We start from the raw sequence: 24,072 nt of genomic DNA on the forward strand, positions 1-24,072 counted from the left end.
TGAAAACAGTAAACGGAAACATTGTTTGGAAAAACAGATATTTTTAGAAGGCCAATTTAATTGGCAATGAGCGTTTGTTTCTTTTTACCAACAGATAGTATATTAAGCCGATAATTGATTCAGTTCCGAAGGAATCCCCACACTGTTTGTCCAATCCCAGATTTCTTGACTAGTGTAAATATATATATGAGTGTGTGTACATTTGACAAGTTTTTTGCGAAACATAATAGTGGGAAAGCCGATTTCGAAGTTAGTCGAGATGTAAACGATTCCAATTGGCTAAATAAACATACTCAAATTTTAACATCTTATCTAATCTCGAGACAGTCGCGAACGAAGTTATCTGTGTTGTAAATGAATTTTTAGGTTATTACAATGTTGTTACGCAGTGCCATTTTTCTAACATTATTAATAAACTTCGTTACAAGTGAAGAACAATGTGCCGGTGCTTGTGTGCGCAAATGTTGCAACCGGGGCGAAATGATGGACGCGTCGTCGTTCAAATGCGTTCAGGGTGACGATCAATTTGAATCGAATTTTGAATCATACAGCATCATACATGGAAGAGACTGTTCGGATAACAGATCTACTGCCCTGCTGAATCCAAAATATGGCGATATATTTGAGTTTGAGTTAAACGGCAGGGGCATTTTAACTTTTCAAAAACAACGATTCGATGTCCTCGATTATTGCATCGAATATGTCGAACAAACCCTTGTGGCGATTATTTGTGTCACTGAACCGGTACAATATTTGTTTCACGCCGTTGGTAAGTTTGAAATGGTCAGTTGATGTTTAATATTTTTTAAATTTGGTCCTTGTGACTTTATGTAATATAAATTTTCAAGTAACTGAGATTTATTACCGTTATTAATATCTGATGACACACTTTGTGTAAAGATTAAGACGCTTATTACAGATAAATCACGTATGATTCACACTGTAATATCAAATCCACACACAATTAAACCAAAAGTTTAGCTTACTGTAACATATTTTTGAATGTGGTGAATGTAAATCGAAGGGCATTAATTGATTCATCTAATATATATTTTTAAATTTATTTGAAAAATACTTTTTAAGGTTATACAGATAAGGCATATCTACTGCAAATAACACAATATCATTGTTGCTTATATTAGTCATACAAAACATATTTCTTAATGTATTTCATAAAATACTTATTCATTTTATTTCCAAACAAGGGAATTAAAACTTGTGTCCACATAATATCTATTTAACAAATGGGCAAAGAATTCTCTGAGTGATTAAAGATGCACCACCAATTTTTTATATTTCAAAATGAGGGGTAGTTTTATTTTAAAGTTGAGTTTCAGAAACTGCATCTATCGAATTAAAAAAAATTCGGAAACTTTGTGGGCTGAAGAAAGCTCAAAAATAAAAAAATGACTCAAAAAATAAGTATTTTTGTTTTCAAATTTAAGAGTTTGAACGATTAATTTTATCTAATCAGAAGTGTTCCTAGTACAGAAATTTCGGGTTAATTTTGACCCACAGGCAAAAACGTTGTAATCCAAATATAATCGATTTTTATTTAAATTTGAAGAAAGCTTGTTTTGTAAGCTGACTCATTGAAATTATACGATTGTATTTATCGGATTGGCAATTTTCACAGTATAGGAATTTCGGCCCACTTTATCCATTAAATAAAGCTTTAAACTTCACAAAATAATATTTGTGTTTTACATTTTCAGTAATTCTATTTAAAAGCAGTTGTCTCAGTTAGTTTTAACTTTAAAGTAAATTTATGTGAAAATAGTAATGTCTCTAAATTTATGGAGAGAAAAGACCTAAAAATCCCGAAATTACTGTTAAAACTGTGACAGATGTCTGTACCATTTAAATCCAATGAGATAACTGTTTTTAAATAAGGGTACTTAAAAGTTAAAAAATATATGTTATTAAATTTTTTATTTTTGACCTTCTTCAGCCTATGAAATGCTCAAAATTTCTGCATGGTGTAAAAATGTTGAATTTTTTTGAATTTTGTAGGCTCAAAATTTTTGCTATTGAACCCAAATTAGCCCACAAAAACCCGAAATACCCATCATTTAGATGTAGTGAGGAGTGCAGCTTTAGTGACTTGAATTCACACAACTTTTGATCCCAGTTAATCTTATCTAATTTATTATTTTATGTCAACATAATGAAAATTACTTAATTTCATTTTTAATATCAATTTCATGAAATGCATCAATAATATGTTTTTTGCCATCAGATTATATTTATTATATTTATGTTTGTGTCTACGAAGAAATAAATATATCATATTTTTTACAAATATCTAATCTAATCTGTACTCATTAATAGCAGTCCAGCTTTATCAACGTGACACTAACCTACCATGAAGTTATTAACCACAGTTATAATAATTTATATAATTTTCATATTTATTAATTGCATTTATGGTATTAGAAAATGTTGTGAAAAAGGTGCATCACTTGACAATAAAAATAATTGTGGAAATAGTGACGTATTAACAAATCGTGTCATTTTTAAAAATCGAAATGTAACTGTTGGAAGAAATTGTGCTAAACCGGCAGTGCCTGTGATATTGGATTCAAGATTCTCTGAAACAAATTTTACTATATCTGATAATGGTCTGCTTAAATTTGAGAACGAACAGTTTTCTGAAGATAGTTATTGTATTGACTACATTCGAGATAAGGTTGTAGCAATTTTATGTGTGGTGACCACCAAAGAAACAACTATACATTTTCATGGTAAGCCACAAAGAGCTTTTAATTTTGACAAGTAATTTCATAATAGTGATATGATTTATAATTAATTCAAAATTCTATTTAAACATGGTATTTTAACAGCGTATTATTTAACAAAAATAAACCTTTTTCCTGTAAATTTTAGTTAAAAGTTATAATTTGAATTATTAATTATGAGATTATGACTACGTTTAAGTTATTTAGGGACTGTTTGAAAAGAAGTAAAAGAATTTTAACAACACAATCTGCCGAAATCTAAAATTATATACCTTAACCGAATGCTGTAGTTCTGCAATATATTTTGATTAATTTTAAAAGGCACATTCAATAAACAATATAAATTCATTTACAAAAAATGCGAATTATGATTTAAAACTTATCTTACTTTGACAAAAATAATACACTCTTAAAATACATAAATCGAATTTCCTCTGCCAAATATTACTTAATAGACTAATATTTTGTGTATATATGTTACAAAGTGGTTTCAAATAATACATAAATATTTCTCAAAGATTCTTACTGATAAAACACTATGTTTATATTTACATTTAACAAGAATTTCCAATAATTTTCACACAACTTGTAGGATATAAAAAAATCGATAAGAATTGGTCCACAGTTTTCGTGAAAAATAATAATTTAATACTCCTGAAACTGAAACTAAATAATATTTTTGTGACAAATATACTACAAAAAATATAGGATTTTACATCTAAGTAAAATCTAACATAAATTTGTTGTTTTTATCTTTATCTCTAATTTTGTATATTAATTTTTATAGCTATTTTTTAAATATATCATATATACTATTATTATTTATAAATTTTATAAATTAATTCAGTTTCACACAAACGACTATATTTCATTGTTAATAATAAATAATATTCAAATTATTCTAGTAATTTATTTGGCATTTTATATTTAAATAATACAATCAAATTTAATTTCTTTATAATACTTCTTTTTCACTAATCGCAGCATATCTTACTACAGTATCCGGTTTATAATTATTATTTATTACAACCAGTTTAATCATTTACTTTACAGGAATTATTGTGCATGTTTAGTATGTAGGCGGTGTTAAATTACACAAAAAGTGTGATAACAACTTGGTCAATATTGAAAACATATGGCTGAGTAGAGCAATAAACTTTCCAAGTTAACTTTAATAAATTACTAATAAATTTATATTTGTTTATCATATTACCGATAATGCAATCTACATAAGATTTATGGCAACAACAATTTATTAAATTATCATTGAAGGAAACAATGAATTAAAAAATTTATTAAGTGAAAAATTGTGTTTTAATTTAACATTTATGTATGCAGTACAAGCATAGAGAGAACATCACAAATCAAAACCAAGTGGATAGATAAGTGTCCGCTGATTAATCACAAAAATATTAATTTAGTTGATGTTTTTTTAATAACGTGTACTAAAATTAATTTGCCATGGATGGTATTTGTTTTACATTTGAAAACATCACTTTTTCCTGTTAATGTTTATTTTATGTATAAGGAACCTTATGTCGGTATATTCAATTTAATTATGATAAAACAAATATGGTGTTTCGTTGAAAATAAAAAAGTTAAATATACATGGTATTCCTATGAATAAATAAATGATATCAATTTGGCGAAACTGGAAATAATATTTTGTTGAAAATAAAAGAGTTAGAGATATTTTATGTTGCACAATTAAAAATATACAGGGCGTTTCTATTAAAAAAAGTTCATGTCACTTCGTCGAAATTGGAAATGAAATTTTGTTCAAAATAAATTAGAAAAGTAGATTATAATCACTGTAAGAATTTCAAATCATCCTTCTTTTCGGTTCCTCATTAACTTCTATTGAATAAGTTAGGTGAATCTCATTTAAAAAGGGAATTTTTTATTTATTGGCACATAATTTGTCATTAATTAGTTACTACGTAATTAAATTAATTTTTAAGGCTATTATTGCTTTATACAAAATTTATGGAGGAAAACATATGATATTATTATAGTATATTGTTTATTAATTACTAATTAGTAGTAGAAAAACAATTATATAGTAATATTTATATTATTAAATATTACAAATTAAATTATTAAAAATATGTCCCAATAAAAATTTTTGTCCTAGGTTATAAATACACATATCAAATAATGGAAAGACCACACAACAAACACAACAAAAAAAATTTGTTTATTAAATTAAATATAATATTTGGCTTTGTCAGTTTTCATAATAATTAATAGCAATAAACAATAGTATGTACTTTCATATTTGTAATTTTTGTCTTATTTATTGTTGTTTGTATAATAGCAATTATATTACTGTGTCATAATGAACTTAACTGCTAAACTACCCTAATAATAATAAATCATTAACCATAAATAATAAATCTCTTTGATAAATTTTTGTAAATCTGCGTTAAAATCACATAAATCAATCAGAGGACACATAAAATACCATATGATACAAAATAACTAATCAATTTCAATATAACTTACCCCAATTTTTTTCATATTTTCATTTAATCCTGGATCACTCACACCAATCAGATGAAACAGATCACCACATATACATTTTCAAATTCTAATAAAAATTTAGTAAAAATGGTGAACGCGTCACATTCAATAAATCACACAAATCGACCAATTCAATGTCTACAAAATAACTAAGTAATATAAATATAACATACCTGAATTTCTTCATTTTTTCATCAGTTAAAGGAAACAAAACACCTCGCGACACATTTACAAACGCAACGCAATAAAAAAATCGTTCAAATTGTGGACCGTAAAATCCGTAAAAATTACAATAATTCATTTGTTTCCCGTCGACCAATAGAAATACAGATTTTTGGTTTTATCAGTTGTCGCCCTAATAAATTCATAGCCAACTATAAAATACATTATTTCAAGTATGCAATTTCATGACACCAGTTTATAGAATTAAAAAATTAACATTGTTTAGTACAATAATAATGTAGATCCATCTCAAAATGAAATTAAGACACAACTAATTTAATAAAGAATCCGAAATTTCTTCTATTTTCTTCCATCAGTCAAAGGAAACATGGAACACGACTCAAGACATTTATAAAGTTAACACAACAAAAAAAAGTTTGTGAAATTTGTCGAAAAAGCACTAATGTGTCTTTTAATCAAAACCAGTTAAAACTGCAACAATTGGTTTGTTTCGTACCCAACAATAGATAATTAGAATAATTAGGTCCTTATGATTGTTAAAAGCGATACATGAGGACGCCATAACAAATTCATAGCCAACTACAAAAATATATATTTTTAAATTAACTATTTTAATTTTATTTGTGAGAATATGTCGATATCGATATATAATATCGATTTGTCTCAAAATGAATTTTATTCCCAAACTAACCGAATAAACAATTACAGTGAAACGTTGTACCACACGACACACTTTGAAATCTACATAATAACTACGCAATATAAATGAAACATACTTGAATTTCTTCATTTTTTCATAAAAGCCAGGAATAAAAACATCAGTCGAAGAAGACATAGTAAACCTTACGACACATTTACAAAGTCAATTCAATAAAAAAATCGTTCAAATTGTCGAAAAATCGAGTTAAAATAGCGGACGCGTCTTTCGCCAAAATCCGTTAAAACTGCATGAGTTCATTTGTTTCCCGTCGACCAATAAAAATGCAGAATTCCGGTTCTTGTGATTCCAGGAAGCGATACACACACGTGTGATTTTTTGTTTTATCAGTTGTCGCCCTAAGAAATTCATAGCCAACTATAAAATACATTGTTTCAAGTATGCAATTTCCTGACACCAGTTTATAGAATTAAAAAATTGACACTGTTTAGTACAATAATAATATCGATCCATCTTAAAATGAAATTAAGACAAAACTAACTTAATAAAGAATCTGAAATTTTTTCTATTTTAATAAATTCCTGAATTAAATCACGACCATCAGCCAAAGGAAACATGGAACACGACTCTAGACATTTATAAAGTTAACGCAACAGAAAAAAGTTTGTGAAATTTATCGAAAAACCGCTAATGTGTCGCATAATTAAAACTGTTAAAACGGCAACAATAGGTTCGTTTCTTACCTACCAATAGAGATGCAGAATAATTAGATTCTTATGATTGATAAAAGCGATACATGAGGCCGCCATAACAAATTCATAGCCAACTACAAAAATATATATTTTTAAATTAGCAATTTTAATTTTATTTATCAGAATATTTGTGTAATAATATCGATTTGTCTGAAAATGATTTATATTCCCAAACTAATTTGAATGAAACATTGTACCTCACGAGACACTTCAATATCTACATAATAACTAAGCAATATAAATAAAACATACCTGAATTTCTTCACTTTTCCATAAAAGCCAGGAATAAAATCACTCACATCAGTCGAAGACCACATAGTACATCTCACGACACATTTACAAAGTCAATATAATGAAAAAATCGTTCAAATTGTCGAAAAATCGAGTAAAAATAGTGGACGCGTCTTTCATCAAAATCCGTTAAAACTGCATAAGTTCATTTGTTTCCCGTCGACCAATAGAAATGCAGAATTCCGGTTCTTGTGATTCCTGGAAACGATGCAAACGCGTGTGACCTATTTAACTTATTTGCATTAAATTTGATACACTTGACAAAACGTGTATGTGAATATATAAAATTATATGTAAGTACGTACATTATTAGTTGTAATTAAATTATAATTTATTAAGATTTATGAGTTGTTGCCATTAGAAATTCATAGCCAACTATGAAAATATATTCAAATTTGCAATTTTAGTTTTATTTATGGGTTTGTATATAATCAATTAATAGGTTAAAAAAATTTATGTTGTTTAGTTCAATTATAATATCGATTAATACCTAAACTAACCTAATAAACAATACCAATAAAATATTTTGATAACTTAAAGTAAACCTGCGTTAAAATAACAAATTGCTTTAAATTTATGGTAAAATTTCTGTTAATATTAATTTTATCTTTACACACATTGTATATAATTAATATTATTAACCAAAATATTAATTTCTTAAATACTTTTTCTTACTACCTCGGTCGAAAGTACGTATTTTGCTCCCCGGTTCCGCGGCAGAAAATAGTATTTTTCTTCCCTTGTAGTGTAAAATACTATTTCTTTTCAGTGTAGATATCTGGTATATAATTCTCTATTTATTTTAAACGTGATTAACGAGTTTAATTAAAATATATGTCACCAATGCTTTTTAAAGTTTCATGTAGGACTCTTTGAGTATAAATATTATACAGTAGGAAAAGCATTTGACCTATCTGAATTTAGAGAAAGACATCATGCACTACAGAGATAGTGGAAGTACGACTTATTGTCTCTATCGTAGATGATCTCTTTCAGGATTCAGACGGATCAAATTCTTTTCTTATATGTATATATTGGCAGATCCATTACTTTTCGACGAATTTTTTCCTTGAAGTTCATTTAAAATAAAGATGATCCTGAAAATTTGAGCCCGATTGTATCAAATCCGGAGAATTTCTTGAAATTTGAAAAAAGTCAATTTTTTTATAATTTTCAAAAATTTGTATCTCAGCTTCTATATAACTTAGACATTTCGTTCAAATGACATTGTTCTCTGTGAACTCTCTACTTTCAAGACCAAAAGATATTAGCATTAAACTCATTTCCAGCTTAGCTAGAAGCTTCCAACTAAACAATTGTATTAGCAAAATTTTACCTCTTTTCAAAATTCTCCCAAATCTACAGCTTCCAAAGTATAGTGTTAAATAACTAAAGGATGATCGATTTTTAGATAGCTGTAACATTTTACTCGGAATTTCAATTTGCTTCAAATTTTCAGGTAAGTTAGTCTATTATGTTCCCAACAAGCCCTGAAAATTCCAACTATGATGTCGAGCTTGAATTCGAGTTATAAAATTTCTAAAATTTTCTTGGCATCCGGCTCAAATTTTCAAGATCATCTTTATGTCTGAAGTATGGATCTGGCCATATATTTATTAAAAACATACTCAACATGTACCATTATCCAGAACATCATTAATATAGGGAGGCTTTGGGGATATATGAACATTAATTAGTGGCACACAATATCTGTAACACATTACTGTATCATTAAAATTGAACTTTCTGAAAACAACATAATGAAAATTATATACTCCAGAGCGTTATTGTTTCATGCAGCATGTAATCTCTATTTATTTATTATTAAACATGCATACGTAAATTAATTGGACAGTCATAACAGTCCAAATAAACCTTACCAGTCTGCATTAAACAATTTCAATTTTTATATTTATAAAACATTAGCATAAATACTTTTTGTGACAGTTATCATAATTATTCAAAACATGTCCGTCGTTTAGACTCGTATTTCCCCGTTTGCAATTAATAATTTCAAAATGTTGACGGTAACTTGGTAATTTTATTGTTAGGTACTCCCATTGTAGCTTCGTTTACAGCGCCTCGAAGATGCGCTACGACGTTTCGATCGTCGTAGTTCTTTCGTGTTGTGTTGTACGCATTTACAGTGAAAATCAGTGCAATATCAGTGTTTACAGGCACACTCAATCATATTACTACAAAAATTACAGTACAGTAAATTGTGGTTGTGCCGACAGCTCAGTCTGTGTGAGGAAGTGTTGTAGACCGGGGTTCTACCTAACGAAAGACTACTGCAGAAGACAGAAAGTCGTTACGAATTTTACATTTCCGGTGTTCATAGGGGATAAATTTGTAAATAATGTCACCATTTCCAATTACGTCGCCGGCACCATGCAGTGCATGTTCTTCCTCATATACGAAGCGCCGGACGAGAACTTTTATCTCCAAGAGGACGGTGGAGTGTGGCTGTATCCTTCCGAGAAGTATTATAGTTATCAGAGGGCTTGCGTTGATTATTATGAGTCTGCGGACTTTAGTGGATACGCCAGTTACGTTTGTTTCGAAGATGAGGACATCAGTAAACAAATGAATACCACAGGTCAGGTGTAAAGATGATTTTCATTTATGTAACTCCATTATTAATGAAAAATGACTCAAAATGCGGACAATAAAAAGCTCTATGGGTACTTTAAGACAATTTTTTTTGTGAAACTTGGTGTTGATACACACTCAAATATGAGATTTCAATCGATTGAACATTTATTTTCTAAAATATATTAAGCCACTAGTCAAAACCTAAAAATTTATGTTGAATAAAAATCCTTGATAATATTATTACCAATGTTAAAATACTTTAGTTTTCATTACAAAACAATACTTTATAACTCGTAACATATAATACGTTTTATACATATATTTTAATTACAATAGTTTACAGCGGAATGATAAAAATGTTCTTTTACAAATTTTTAAGGTGCTCGTCCAAATTAAACCAAAAGAATGTAAGAAATTGTTTATCTTTAAAAGTTTGAAATATATTTCTTTATTATGGGTTATTCTTGTGAGTCAGTTCCTTAAATTTTAAATGTAAATTATTCCATTATATAAATACAAAATACATACGTAACACATTTTTCAAATATCTGTTAACAATGGAGCAATTATTATTAAGAAATTTTCTGTCAGCAGCTGCAATTGAAATTAAATTAAAAAAACATTTATATTCCAATGTACATCTAAATATAATTATGTGATTGATTTTAAAAGGTACTAGCAAATATGCAGTCTTTCTTAAATTAATTAATTTTGACTGAAGGTAAAATAAAGTATTTACCCAAATATAATATTATATTATTTTATAATAAATTTTACAAATTTAATAGAACATTTTTCACTTTAATAAGTCTTTTTTTATAATAATTAATAATGTAGTAATGTGATATAGTATATAGTATATGTAGTGTACCGATTTAGTCTATTTGATTTTTTAATGTTTTGTCTATGATCAGATAATCAAATATGTGAAACTTCACTTAAAAATTTACTAACAAATTAATTCAACTCTCCTCTATTTTTACTGTTAATTTAAAATTAAACAAACTATGTTAGGCAATCTTTAAAAAATTTAATCAGTGTAAATATACAGGGTGTTTAAAATAAATGACGTAACATATTTATGGGGACAATTCTTGAGTTAATTTTAAGAAAAATAAATCATTAGACATCTCAGTCTATTTGATTTTTTAATGTTTTGTCAAGGTGGAACTTCACTCTAAAATTTACTAACAAATTAATTGAACTCACCTTTGTTTACTGTTAATTTAAAATTAAATAAACTATGTTAGGCAATCTTTGAAAAATTTGCTATTTATTCAAGTTGTTTTTAATCAGTGTAAATATACACGGTGTTAAAAATAAATGACGTAACATATTTATGGGGACAATTCTTGAGTTAATTTTAAGAAAAATAAATCATTAGACATCTCAGTCTATTTGATTTTTTAATATTTTGTCTATGATCAGATAATTAAATATGTGGAACTTCACTCTAAAATTTACTAACAAATTAATTGAACTCGCCTTTATTTACTGTTAATTTAAAATTAAACAAACTATGTTAGGCAATCTTTGAAAAATTTGCTATTTATTCAAGTTGTTTTTAATCAGTGTAAATATACAGGGTGATTCAAAAAACTGACATAACATATTTATGGGAACATTTCTTGAGTTCATTTTAAGAAAAATAAATCATTAGACATCTTAGTCTATTTGATTTTTTAATGTTTTGTCTATGATCAGATAATTAAATATATGGAACTTCACTTTAAAACATACTAACAAATTAATTCAACTCACCTCTAATTACTGTTAATTTAAAATTGAACAAACTATGTTAGGCAATCTTTGAAAAATCAGCTATTTATTCAAGTTGTTTTCTAATCAGAGTATATATACAGGGTGTTTCAAAAAAATGACATAACATATTTATGGGGGCATTTCTTGAGTTCATTAAAAAAAAATAAAAATGAAATTGTTTTTTCATATATCTTTGATTTGAACTAAATATTTTTAAAAAAAATTACAGTACGCCACTTTTGAGCAAATTTGATATTTTGATTTTTTAAATAAGAAACACTTCTCTGTATAGCCATGTTTTGTACATATTTTTATATATTTTAAAATATTATTGTATTAAAAATTATTTAAACCATCCCTTCATACATATATTTTAATTAATGTTAAATTAATATTTTAACTAAATTTGTTACTTATTATATTTTTTGTGTATTATTAATGACATTAACGTTTTAATTACCATAAATATGTACAGTAAAATGTGTAGCAGCCTTTAACCAAGATTGTGCAATTAGGAATTTCCTTCAACCTTGTGAACACAAAATACGTATTATATTCATGCATTTGCTATTTCTATAACACTATTTTCATAAGTATTATTTACAATTTATTACCACATGGTGCATGTGCGTAAACAAATAAATACAAATTAAAATTATTTGTGTTATTCTGAAATGAAATTTAATATTATACCATACGTAATATAATAAATTAAGTTTGTGAACTTGTGCATGCACCATATTTTAAAGTTATTTAATATCACTTACTTTATATTGTATATTAAGTGTTACATTTTAATTCCTTTGCTAACTGCGAAATTTCTACTATATTTATCTATAAATTCAATTTACAATAAATAATTTACATTGTGATATTTATAGTGCATTCTTAAATTGAGAGTTTATTTTAATTGTGATCGATGTATCAAAATATATCCAGAAAAATAAACTTTATTATTTTTGAACTCAAGCCAATAATCAATTATTAATTATCATGTTCAATACACATTTGGCTTTTATATAAAATTGAACTGAAATTATAATTTTAAGTGAAATTTTTAATAACATATACAAAATAAAATTCTTAGTTACTCAAATTAATTTAAATTATTTAAATCAAATAAAATTAATAATTCATTTAATGAAATAATTTATTCCAAACAATTTATATAGTACATTTATCTACATAGTGTATGCAACCCATGTTACATTTCACTTATAAACTGCACCAATACAATTCTTAAAGAAATTATTTTCTTATAAAATGCTGCATAAGTGCTGCAAAAAATTGTATACTCATTATGTTTAAATTTTTAGTTTTAATATGATACTTACAGATTATTTATTAAATTAGAAATCACCTAAATTGTATGCGCACTAGGGTGGTCCTTAGTACGGGTGTTTTTGAATTTCTTTACTCCCGGAAGCTCAAATAGTTCCAAATAATGACAAAAAAAAATCCTGAAAATTTGAACTCTTTGGTAGCCTGCATTCCAATCAAAGTTTCTTATGGAAATAACATCTCTTCGGTTCTTTAGAATTTTGTTCCTCGAGGACAAATAAATTTAAAATAATGTAACGTACATATTTTTATATAGAGAATTCAACTCTCTACAAAAAACACTCTTATGATTTTCGATCAAAGTCGATTGGATCAAAAATTATTCGAGCTCAAAGTTTAATTTTTTTATAATTATCAATATTATCAAATATATTCATAAAAAAACATTTATAAAAACATGCGTGTAAAATTATATGGGATTGATATCGATTTTACAATCTTGGTTACCTCATTTTCTTCATGAGATAAATTGGTCATATTTAGGGAACAGCTAGTTAAGCAATATTAAGTAAATATTTGGTTACCGTTTGATTAGCTTGAACGATAGATATCGATTATCGCATAAATCGTATAGCGCACATCTTCCAAGTATTAATATTTCAAGACAATTTAGATGACACCATATACAAGTCGGTATCTGCGATAAATGTGCGCGACACAAGTTTATTTCCAAGACGGATTTTAAGATGATCGTAATGAAAGTGTTCCTTGTAATGACTGTTTGCAGCTTATTCGAATTAATTTCCGGCGGCAAATGTCCTAAATTCGACTCACTATCTGATTACAGATACAAGAACGTGTCTTCGGTGAATTGTGGCTGTGATAAAAAGAGTGGTTGCTTAAGGAAATGTTGCGGACCAGGTTTTCATCTAATTCGGAATTTTTGCAAAAAGGATAATTCCAGTGATTTTGTAATTCCCGTGCACAAAGGTGATGTCATGGTTAAAAATTTGACTGTTACGAATTATATAGCGGGTGTTATGAACTGTAGTGTTTATTTTTTGAGAAAAACCAAAAAGGAGACTTTTTATATACAGGAGAACTTCGAAATCTGGACCAGTCCACATAACACTGTGCACGTGCCAGATGAGTTCTGCGTTGATTATTATGTCTTAGGAAATAATACCGGTTTGGGGGCGTTGGTGTGCTTTCCTCAACAGATGCATAAGGCAGTTTATAACATAGGTATTTAATGTGGTATAACAACTTTCCTAATCTTATTAAATCGTTAATCGAACATTTTGAATTATTATATAAACATATTTTGTCTATCACATAAAAATGTGAAAATGTGTTTTGTGTCTTCAAGAATTGCCTAAATTAATCAAAATTTAAAACATATATTTTTTTAATTTATTGGAAAGTCAATGGAGTACTTTATATTTTTTTAAAGTTCAATAACTAAATGCAATTATAAAATCTTATCGACACATGCAGGAAGTATATGATAAGTTTAATGAAGTCTGTTGATACTTTAAATAAATAAATTTCGATTATAAATTGGTGGACAAAGAGAATAAAAGAACAAATAAGTGTATATTCTAAGTATTTCATTTTACTGTAATAATTATTATTTTATGTATTTATTCTATCCACTCGATAAAATATATATTTTTTTAAATAATTAAAAAAATTTAAAATAAATTTACTTAATAAATACATTTAATTATTATTTTCATAAAAAACTACTTTGCTTTAGTTCTAATTCTAATTCCATATTGTGGATTTCAAGACGCCTTTTTGGTGTATGTTTATACTTTAAATAAATAAATTTAGATTATAAAATAGTGGACAAAGAGAATAAAGGAATTAAAAAATTTTAAAATAAATTTACTTATTAAATATATATATATATATATATATATATATATATATATATATATATATATATATATATATATATATATATATAAAATTATTTTCCTAAAAAACTACTTTTTTAAATAATTAAAATAAATAGTATTATTCTAAGTGTTTCATTTTATTGTAATAATAATTATTTTATAAATTCATTCTTTTTGCTGGATGAAATCTATTTTTTTAAATAATTTAAAAAATAAAATAAAATAAATTTACTTATTAAACATACTTAATTATTATTTTCGTAAAAAAACTACTTCGCTTTAGTTCTAATTCTAATTCCATATTATGGATTCCAAGACGACTTTTTGGTGTATGTTGATACTTTAAATAAATAAATTTAGATTATAAAATTAGTGGACAAATAGAATAAAATAATTAAAAAAATTTAAAATAAATTTACTTATTAGATATATTTAATTAATTTCATAAAAAACTACTTTTTTAAATAATTAAAAATTTAATAAAGTATGTTGATAATTTAAATAAATATATTTCGATTATAAATTAGTGGACAGACAGAGAATAAAAGAACAAATAAATAATATATTCCAAGTGTTTCATTTTATTGTAATAATTATTATTTTATATATTCATTCTTTTTGATAAATAATCAAAATAAAATAAAATAAAATAAATTTACTTATTAAATATATTTAATTATTATTTTCATAAAAACTACTTTAAGTTTCTAATTCTAATCCATATTGTAGATTCCAAGACGCCTTTTTGGTGTATGTTGATACTTTAAATAAATAAATTTAGATTATAAACAACGGGACAATGAGAATAAAAGAATTAAAAAAATTTAAAATAAATTTGCTTATTAAATTTATTTAATTATTTTCATAAAAAATACTTTTTTAAATAATTAAAAAATTTTAAAATAAATTTCCTTATTAAATATATTTAATTATTATTTTCATAAAAAACTACTTTGCTTTGGTTCCAATTCTAATTCCATATTATTGATTCCAAAACGCCTTTTTGGTGTTTTTAAATCCCTTGTACATTAATTTCACATGCAAGAAGTATATAATAAATTCAATAAAGCATTATTAAATGCATTTAATTATTATTTTCAGAAAAAACTACTTTGTTTTGATGATTAAAAAATTTTAAAATAAATTTACTTATTAAATACAATTATTATTTTCAAAAAAACTACTTTACCTTGATTTTAATTCTAATTTCATATTGTGGATTCCAAGACGCATTTTTGGTGTTTTAAAATCCTTCGTATATTAAATTTACATGCAGAAAGTATATGATAAATTTAAATAAATAAATTTTGATTACAAATTAGTGCATACAGAGAATAAAAGAAGAAGAATTTTATTGTAATAATAATTATTTCATATTATTATTCTTTTTGCTTGATGAAATATATTTTTTTAAATAATTTAAAAATTTACTTATTAAATATATTTAATTATTATTTTCAAAAAAAATTACTTAGCTTTGATTTTAATTCTAATTCCATATTGTGGATCCAAGACGCCTTTTTAGTGTTTTGAAATCTCTTGTATATTAATTTTACATGCAGAAAGTATATGATAAATTTAAAAAAGTATGTTTATACTCAAAATAAATAAATTTTGATTATAAATTAGTTGACAAAGAAAATAAAAAAACAAATAAATAGTATATTCTAAGTGTTTTTTTATTGTAATAATAATTTTATATATTCATTCTTTTTGCTTGATGAAGTATATTTTTTTAAATAATTACAAAGGTTTAAAAAAAAATTACATAACAATTACATTAATTACTATTTTTTTATATAAAAAAACTACATTGCTTTGATTCTAATTTTATAGGTATATCTTATATTGAGACCTTGTTTTCATTGTGTGAGTAACTATTTTACATTAATTTGCAATTTATATTACAATGCAAACAATATTCTAACTATTCAATAAACACTTTAAAGGTGTTGCGGGCAGGGATTTCCGTTTTTTGTGAAGACTTAAATCATACAAAAATAGTTTTAAAAACAGATTTACTAAATTCACTTAGTATTTTAAAAATATATTATTACTTTAAAAAATAGTTTTCACTATTTCACCATACATGGTACAATAATAACAAAAACATTGAAAAAAACTTATATAATTGCATTAAATTAATGATAAAGCATTACGTGATTAAAAATGTTTCAGCTCATATGAGATACTTAAATCGTACAAAATAGTTTTAAAAACAGATTTATTAAATTCACTTAGTAATTTAAAAATATATTATTACTTTAAAAAATAGTTTTTAATTAGTATCACCATACATGATGCAATAATAACCAAAACATTAAAAAAAATTTATATAATTGCATTAATTTAAAGATAAAACATTACGTGATTAAAAAATGTTTCAGCTCGTGTGAGATATTCAGTTAGAGATAAACAATAAACCTGTTTCAAATTTCCCAGTAGGCAAATTAAATAGATTTGCAAGAAAAAGTAGTGCATATTTCTTTCCATCGGTTTGATGAATCGAAGAGTTGGTCCGCTTCGTCCGGCATCGTAACCTGTCGCACGTTTTTTCCAAATAATTATACTTCAAAACGTGCTCTTCAGTCACCGCCTGATCACCATGAGAAATGCGCGCCTAACCAACTGGTTTGTTTACTGACCAGCATTCTAACAAGATGCAAACAACAGTGCTATGTTTCGTGATATTGTCGTCGTTGCACACGATTGCAGGACACTCGTGTCCTGCAGGAACCGACCTGGGGGACAACTACAATTACAAAAACGTATCGTCGGTGAATTGTGGCTGTGACAATCCCAGTTTGTGTTTTCGAAAATGCTGCAGGCCGGGTTTTCGAATTACCCGAGGGTTCTGCGTTAAGGACAACTCGAGTGACTTAACGTTTCCGGTGTACAGGGATAAGACGGTGTTCGTGAGGAATGTCACCGTAAACAAATACATGGCCGGTGTTATGGATTGTAATTTTTTTCTCTTCAAAAACGCAAATGGGGAGTCGTTGTACGTTCAAGAAAATAATCACTTGTGGACCAGCAGCAATAAAAGTTATGACTACCGTTACTTTTGTCTGGATTATTACACAGTTTATGGCAAAAGCGGATTCGGTGCCCTTATTTGTTTCCAAAAGGATGTGCAGAAGGCCATTTATAAAATAGGTATTGGCAAAATATTTATTGTTGACAGTTCGTCGCCCAAAATTGATAAAATTGAAACAAATATAATAATAAATCATAGGAAGCACACGTGTATTTATAATTTATCTTTACACTCAAATTAAATAATTAATATTATTATGACAATAAGGTGACTATGATAATTAACATTTTACTGTTCTAACACAGATAACTTATACTAATTTTACATTGTTCTTCTTTATTGCTTTTACTGTAAATTAGAATAAACTATAACAGAATAATAATTAAATAGGTAGATAAATATTCGTTAGATATAAAAGAAATCGAATTCTTAGAATATTGAATAATGCTAAATTTTATTACAATTGGTCGATCCACTTTTTTTTGGGAAAATATCCTACAACCAAATAAATTAATGAAGATATTCTATTTTAAATTTTGTGTCGTTTGGTATAAGAGCAGTCTTCCTCTTCCGTATCTTATTTTAGATATGCTTAGAATAAACTCAAATATTTTTGTTCATAGTTTAATTAAAATAGTTTGAGTGTTTTCATCATGTTAATAACTTATTTTTCATTAAAACCACCGTCAGTTCAACATTTTTTAAAATTACTGAGCAAGTATCTTCTTTATTATGAACCTAATGGTTTAAATAAAATTTCACTCGACCCAGATGTTGTCGATTACAGACAGAAGTGAACATAAAATTTTAAAAATTCCTTGAAGATGGCTCAATGGGAGTGTTTTTTTTTTTGGCTCCTGTAAAATTATATTACTTAAAGATTTCTCAATTTTAAAAATGAACATTTAAATAGACTCCCTAAAGGTTTATTGGTTTATTTGATTACATTTTGTTTCACACTGGGCACCCTCTAAATGGGAACTAATATTTCCATCCATCATTTCAATATTCTTAAAGTAACTGATGTGTTGTTTGTTCGTTAATCGTGTCAATGCGTAAGAAAACCTAATGGCCAATTTAATAAATTGTTTTGTTTTTATTTCGTACAATATACAGGCTTATTCACCTAAAATATTGATTAGAAATTTTATGTAGAAAAGGAAATGATATTAATTTGAAATTTTTCAGTGGAATACCCTGTATATTTTTGGATTTTAAATTCTACATTTAATTACACATAAAATGGCTATAACATATCCTATTAATATTTTTCTAAAAATTTTGACATATTGAACTAAAATGTTCATAAAGTACTGCCAAATTTTAATACTGGAAAATTCATTTTTGACATAAATATTAATTAAGGATCATCCTATAAAGAGCCATTATTAATACTGCTTAATTTTATACAGAGTGATCGTTATTTACTTTTAATTTTGTGCATATTAATAATAAAATAACTGATATATTGTTTGTTCAATAATCCTGTCAATGCACAGGAAAACCTAATGACCAATTTACTAAATTATTTTTTTTTGTACAATATAAACCTAAAATATTCATTAGAAATTTTATGAAAAAAAGGAAAAAATATTTTTTAATCCTGTTTATTTTTGGATTCTAAATTCTATATATAATTACATATAAAATGGCTATAACATGTCATATACCTAACCTCAATATTTTTTGAGATATTAATCCTTTTCTAAAAATTTTGACAGATTGATGGACTTGCTAAAATAACCATAAAGTACTGCCAAATTTTGATACTGGAAAGCACATTTTTAACATAAACATTAATTAAGAATCATTCTATAAGCAGCCACTATTAGTACTACCAAATTTTATACAGAGTAATCGTTATTTACTATTAATTTTGTGCATAATAATAATAATAATAAAGTATCTGATGTATTGTTTGTTTATTAATCGTGTCAATGCATAGAAAAACCTAATGGCCAATTTAATAAATTGTTTTGTTTTTTTTCCCTACAATATACAGGTTTATTCATCTAAAATATTCATTAGAAATTTTATGGAGAAAAGGGAAAGGTAATGATTTGAAATTTTTATGTAACTTGAACTACTTTTGTAATAACGTCAACATTGTTACTTTCAATGAAACATCCTGTATATTTTTGGATTTTAAATTCTACATATAATTACATATAAAATGACTATAACATGTCCTATATCTAAACTCCATATTTTTAGAGAAATTAATTTTTTTCTAAAAATTTTGACAAATTGATAGACTATCTAAAATGTCCATAAAGTACTGCCAAATTTTAATACTGGAAAGTTCATTTTTGACATAAACATGAACTAAGGATCATCCTATAAAGAGCCATTATTAATACTGCCAAATTTTATACAGAGTAATCGTTATTTACTTTTAATTTTGTGCATAATAATAATAAAGTTAGGGATGTTTTGACATGCACAAAATTAAATAAAAACAAAGAACACTCTGTACAAATGTAGGTGTATTAATAATAACGCTTTCTAGAATAGGCTTGGTTAACCTATATACCAAAAATTAACTTTTCAACATCAAAATTGGTTGATTTACAGACATTTTAATTAGACCATCTGCCAAAATTTTTAGAAAAACATGAGCTAAAATTTCAAATCAATACATTTTTTCGTTCTCAATTAAATAAATTAATAAGATAATTGAACCGCCCTGTATAAATAGGTTTTATCTAGAAGCGTTTTAAAATCATGTTAAAGATAATGATATCAACATATTATTAACAGGTGCATTGAACATTACGCAATAAATTTATTTTTAAAATTTACACATTTATTCTAGAGTTTTGTAATTAATTTTTTATTTACGAAACCATAGTGGCTTTATCGTATTGGTAACCTTGTATCTATCCGGAAAACAATGTTAATGAACAATAATAGATTATTCTATTTTTTTTTTTGTATTTCTCTGAGAATCTAAACATTTATTTCAGACTTAAACACTCTGTCTTAAAATTTTGATCACAGTCACATGTCTAGAGGCATAATTTGATGCTTTCTAGAATCTCTTAAATAACGGAACTGATTGCCAATACATGTATTCAATCTAAACCGTTATTCAATATGGGCCGATGAATAAATGCCACAAAAAGTCATCTAAATATTTATGTTCTGATACCCCGTCCCATGTATTTAGAAATTACGAATTATAATGACTTAATAAAGGACGTAACATGTAATAATTATCTATTTTTAGCATAAGAAACCCCGTAATTAAATTTCTAATGAATCATAATCCTAACAATAACATTATTTATTGTATATATTACTACTATATAACGACAATGGGATTTAAATACTCAAAACGAGAATTCCACATAAACATTTCGTTGTGTACTTTATAAATTAGAGTACTAACTGTAAAACGTGCACTTGACATTATTCAAAATAAAGAAACAAATATTATTTACCATATTCATCTGAAAAGTTTCCGTTGGTTATAAATCCAGCCACGGCGATTGTATTATGTTAAATAGCCTCAAGCAAAAATTGGTTCAGTGTGCAAATTAATTATTAACTTTCACCTAAGTAAATGTTTCTTGTTCGCGAAATGTTTCAGGTTTTAATTATTATAGTGTACATAGGTACAACATTCAAGACTCTTACGCAAAATGCAATTGCGTTTGCGATTTACGCAATTCGCCAATTTTGAGAATGACCGCATTGTTGTCGGTTCATTCAAGATTATAGATTTACGAAGTTAATTGTATGTCAATGTCTGTAAAAATTACTTACTATGATTTTTATCTTTCTAATGAAGACGACCGAACATGTTTTAGATTAGTAAATAGCTTTCCAATTTGTTTCTGTATCTATTACAACTAATAAACGGTCCAGAAACCTTTGGCAACTAATTTGACAAGCATGTTATAATACGCTGATGTACGATAAATAGTGGAGCTTTACTGCAGTGTATATTAGGGTCATAATATTATATTATTTTACATCATGCTTCGACATACTAATGAATATCTAATGATAATTACGATCCTTTATTTATACCACTTCTCACCCATCGGAATTTAATGGTGATTAATAAACTGCAGGTTTATTCGGTACAATAGAATTCAATTAATAATCAAATTTACCATGCCCTGGTGTTGAAACCAGTTGCGTGTTTTATTTTTAACCCCCACACTACCCGTTCACTGTAAAGTATAATAACTAGGTCGTTCCCCAATTCCCACAAACGCTCGGTAATAGAATTACTAATTTTTTCAAAAATTTAATGGAATTGTGGGTGTTGAATGCGTATTTATAGATTATAGGATCAAATCTCAATTATGTGTTACGATACCGAGTAACCTCTCAGCTGTTGATATCATTTAAAAGTTTAAAAATACATCTTGGTAATGTTTACATTTTGAAGATTGAAAAAACCACCACGTTGGAAATATCCCCTGGTTGTTATTATTAAAACAAAATTTTTAGCCATTTTTTTAATACACTTTACTCATTTGTGTGGAATATACATTAAAACGATAATGTTCAAATTAAAATTATTACTTTTTAAGCTGATAAAAAACATACATGTAGGTCAATTATGTCCATACTGTTTTGAGATTACAGATATGGAAGCAGGAAAACCACAATATTAATTTTTTTTATAAACACAATATGTAAGTTAACATTAAACCAAATCATTCTTAACAATAGTAATGAAAATAATAATATACAGTATTTAAATGTTTATAAATACAACGAAATAATTATTATTGTTTAATAAATATTTATTAATTTACTATATACACATATTCTACAATAAAATGGATTTTAATAAATGAATTTCAGAATATTAATCATCAAATATCTAATGATGAGTATTTAATTACACGGATATACATAAGAAATTGATCAGATATTTCTGACTCTCAATTTTTACAAACGTTTTTATGTTAATAATACATTCTTGTTTATGCTGTATGCATTCGACTGAATGTCAAGGAGTGTCACCACAACAAAGGCATATTTTAAATTCAAGGAAACTGGTACAAAAATGCCGTTAAAAAAATGTTAATCAGTCCTAAAATAATTAATCTTATCACATACATATATATATATATATATATATATATATATATATATATATATATATATATATATATATATATTTTGTTCTTTAATTTCAGGTATGCTGATATCCATTCCATTCCTCTTCCTAACATTACTGGTTCATTGCATCTTACCTGAAAAAAATCTGCATATGAAGGCTCTTATGTGCTACGTTACAAATTTGATGTTGTCTTACATTATGCTGGTTACCATTGAACTCTCAGAAGGATTTTCAACAGGCGTTTGCACTTTCCTAGGTAATTACAAAAAATTTTAAATTATTTCAGTGTGTCATGTAATGGCACATTTTACAGTAAATTAAATAATAAAATTAGATATTTAATCTAAAAAAATGAATATTATCGAATCTTTTGGAGAAGTTTTAATATTAAACTGCTTTCAACATTTTTATCATATTCATAAAATCTGAGTAAAAATAATACTCGTTGTCCTTGAGTTAGGACATATTTATTCAGTAAAATATTTTATTACTTTTAGTTAGTATTTAAATATAAGATGTTTCTAATATAGGTAATCAAAATTAAGGAACATCTAAGTTTTAACAACCAAATATAAATTATAAAAAATTTCTATAATTTGCTCTTTGGTCTAATCGTATTTCAACTTTAGAAACACCCTATATAAAAATATTGAAATGTTTTAACTCAAATATAACGTGTATTATATTTATTATATAAGATATAATGATATGATAAAAAATGTTGAGAGTAATCTCATACTAATAATCTATATTTTATTAGATTAAATATTTAATTTTATTTGTTTATTATTTACTGTAGAAGGTGAGAAAAAAATATTTAGAATTTCTTCTATTTATCTGTACATTATTCATATCATACTGTTTTATTATAGTTTTAATTATTAAACAAATTTTTTGTTTGTTTTAGGTTTTACATGTCTATTTTGCTTCATATCCTCAATTTTCTGGATTAATGTAATTTGCATCGATATCTGGCTTACTTTTAGGTAAGTTTCATAAAAATACTAAATATAAAAATTACTTAAAACTTCTTCAATTAATGAATATTAATAATTATTATTTTAGCGGAAAACTGGGAGTGCATGGAAGTAGAAATGAGGGTAGACGAGTCTTATTTTATTCTGCATACGCTGTATTAGCACCAGTTATTTTGATACTAATCACATTTTTAATTAACCAGTATGGTGATAGCACCAAAGATTACCATCCTGGTATTGGTGGAGGCCAATGTTTTTTGAAAAGTAAGTTAACTTTTATTTCAGA

General features: G+C 26.0%; 2 protein-coding genes across 10 annotated transcripts in view; one reads left to right on the plus strand and one right to left on the minus strand.

The window, feature by feature from the left end:
- The window catches only part of LOC109595884 (G-protein coupled receptor dmsr-1), a 61,407-nt gene extending 56,075 nt beyond the window's left edge, over positions 1–5,332 (minus strand). The window contains exon 1 of the mRNA XM_049963538.1: positions 5,244–5,332. The gene's annotated coding sequence lies outside the window, so the exon portion shown is untranslated. The remainder of the gene's footprint in view (positions 1–5,243) is intronic.
- Positions 1–24,072, plus strand: part of LOC109607085 (G-protein coupled receptor Mth2) — a 46,351-nt gene that overhangs the window by 20,137 nt on the left and 2,142 nt on the right. For 3 of the 9 annotated variants that reach the window (XM_049963528.1, XM_049963531.1, XM_049963532.1), the window contains exons 1-4: positions 13,500–14,027; positions 22,886–23,065; positions 23,717–23,795; positions 23,875–24,050. In XM_049963528.1, the coding sequence (XP_049819485.1) occupies positions 13,529–14,027; positions 22,886–23,065; positions 23,717–23,795; positions 23,875–24,050 (934 nt within the window). In that variant the 5' untranslated portion in view covers positions 13,500–13,528. Of the gene's footprint in view, positions 1–351; positions 770–9,272; positions 9,745–13,499; positions 14,028–17,105; positions 17,843–22,885; positions 23,066–23,716; positions 23,796–23,874; positions 24,051–24,072 lie in introns of those variants that run through there. The other 6 variants (XM_049963535.1, XM_049963534.1, XM_049963536.1 and 3 more) reach the window with 4 other exon arrangements.

The sequence above is a fragment of the Aethina tumida genome, chromosome 2 (assembly GCF_024364675.1).
Source record: "Aethina tumida isolate Nest 87 chromosome 2, icAetTumi1.1, whole genome shotgun sequence".
In the NCBI taxonomy this organism is placed as follows: Eukaryota; Metazoa; Arthropoda; class Insecta; order Coleoptera; family Nitidulidae; genus Aethina; species Aethina tumida.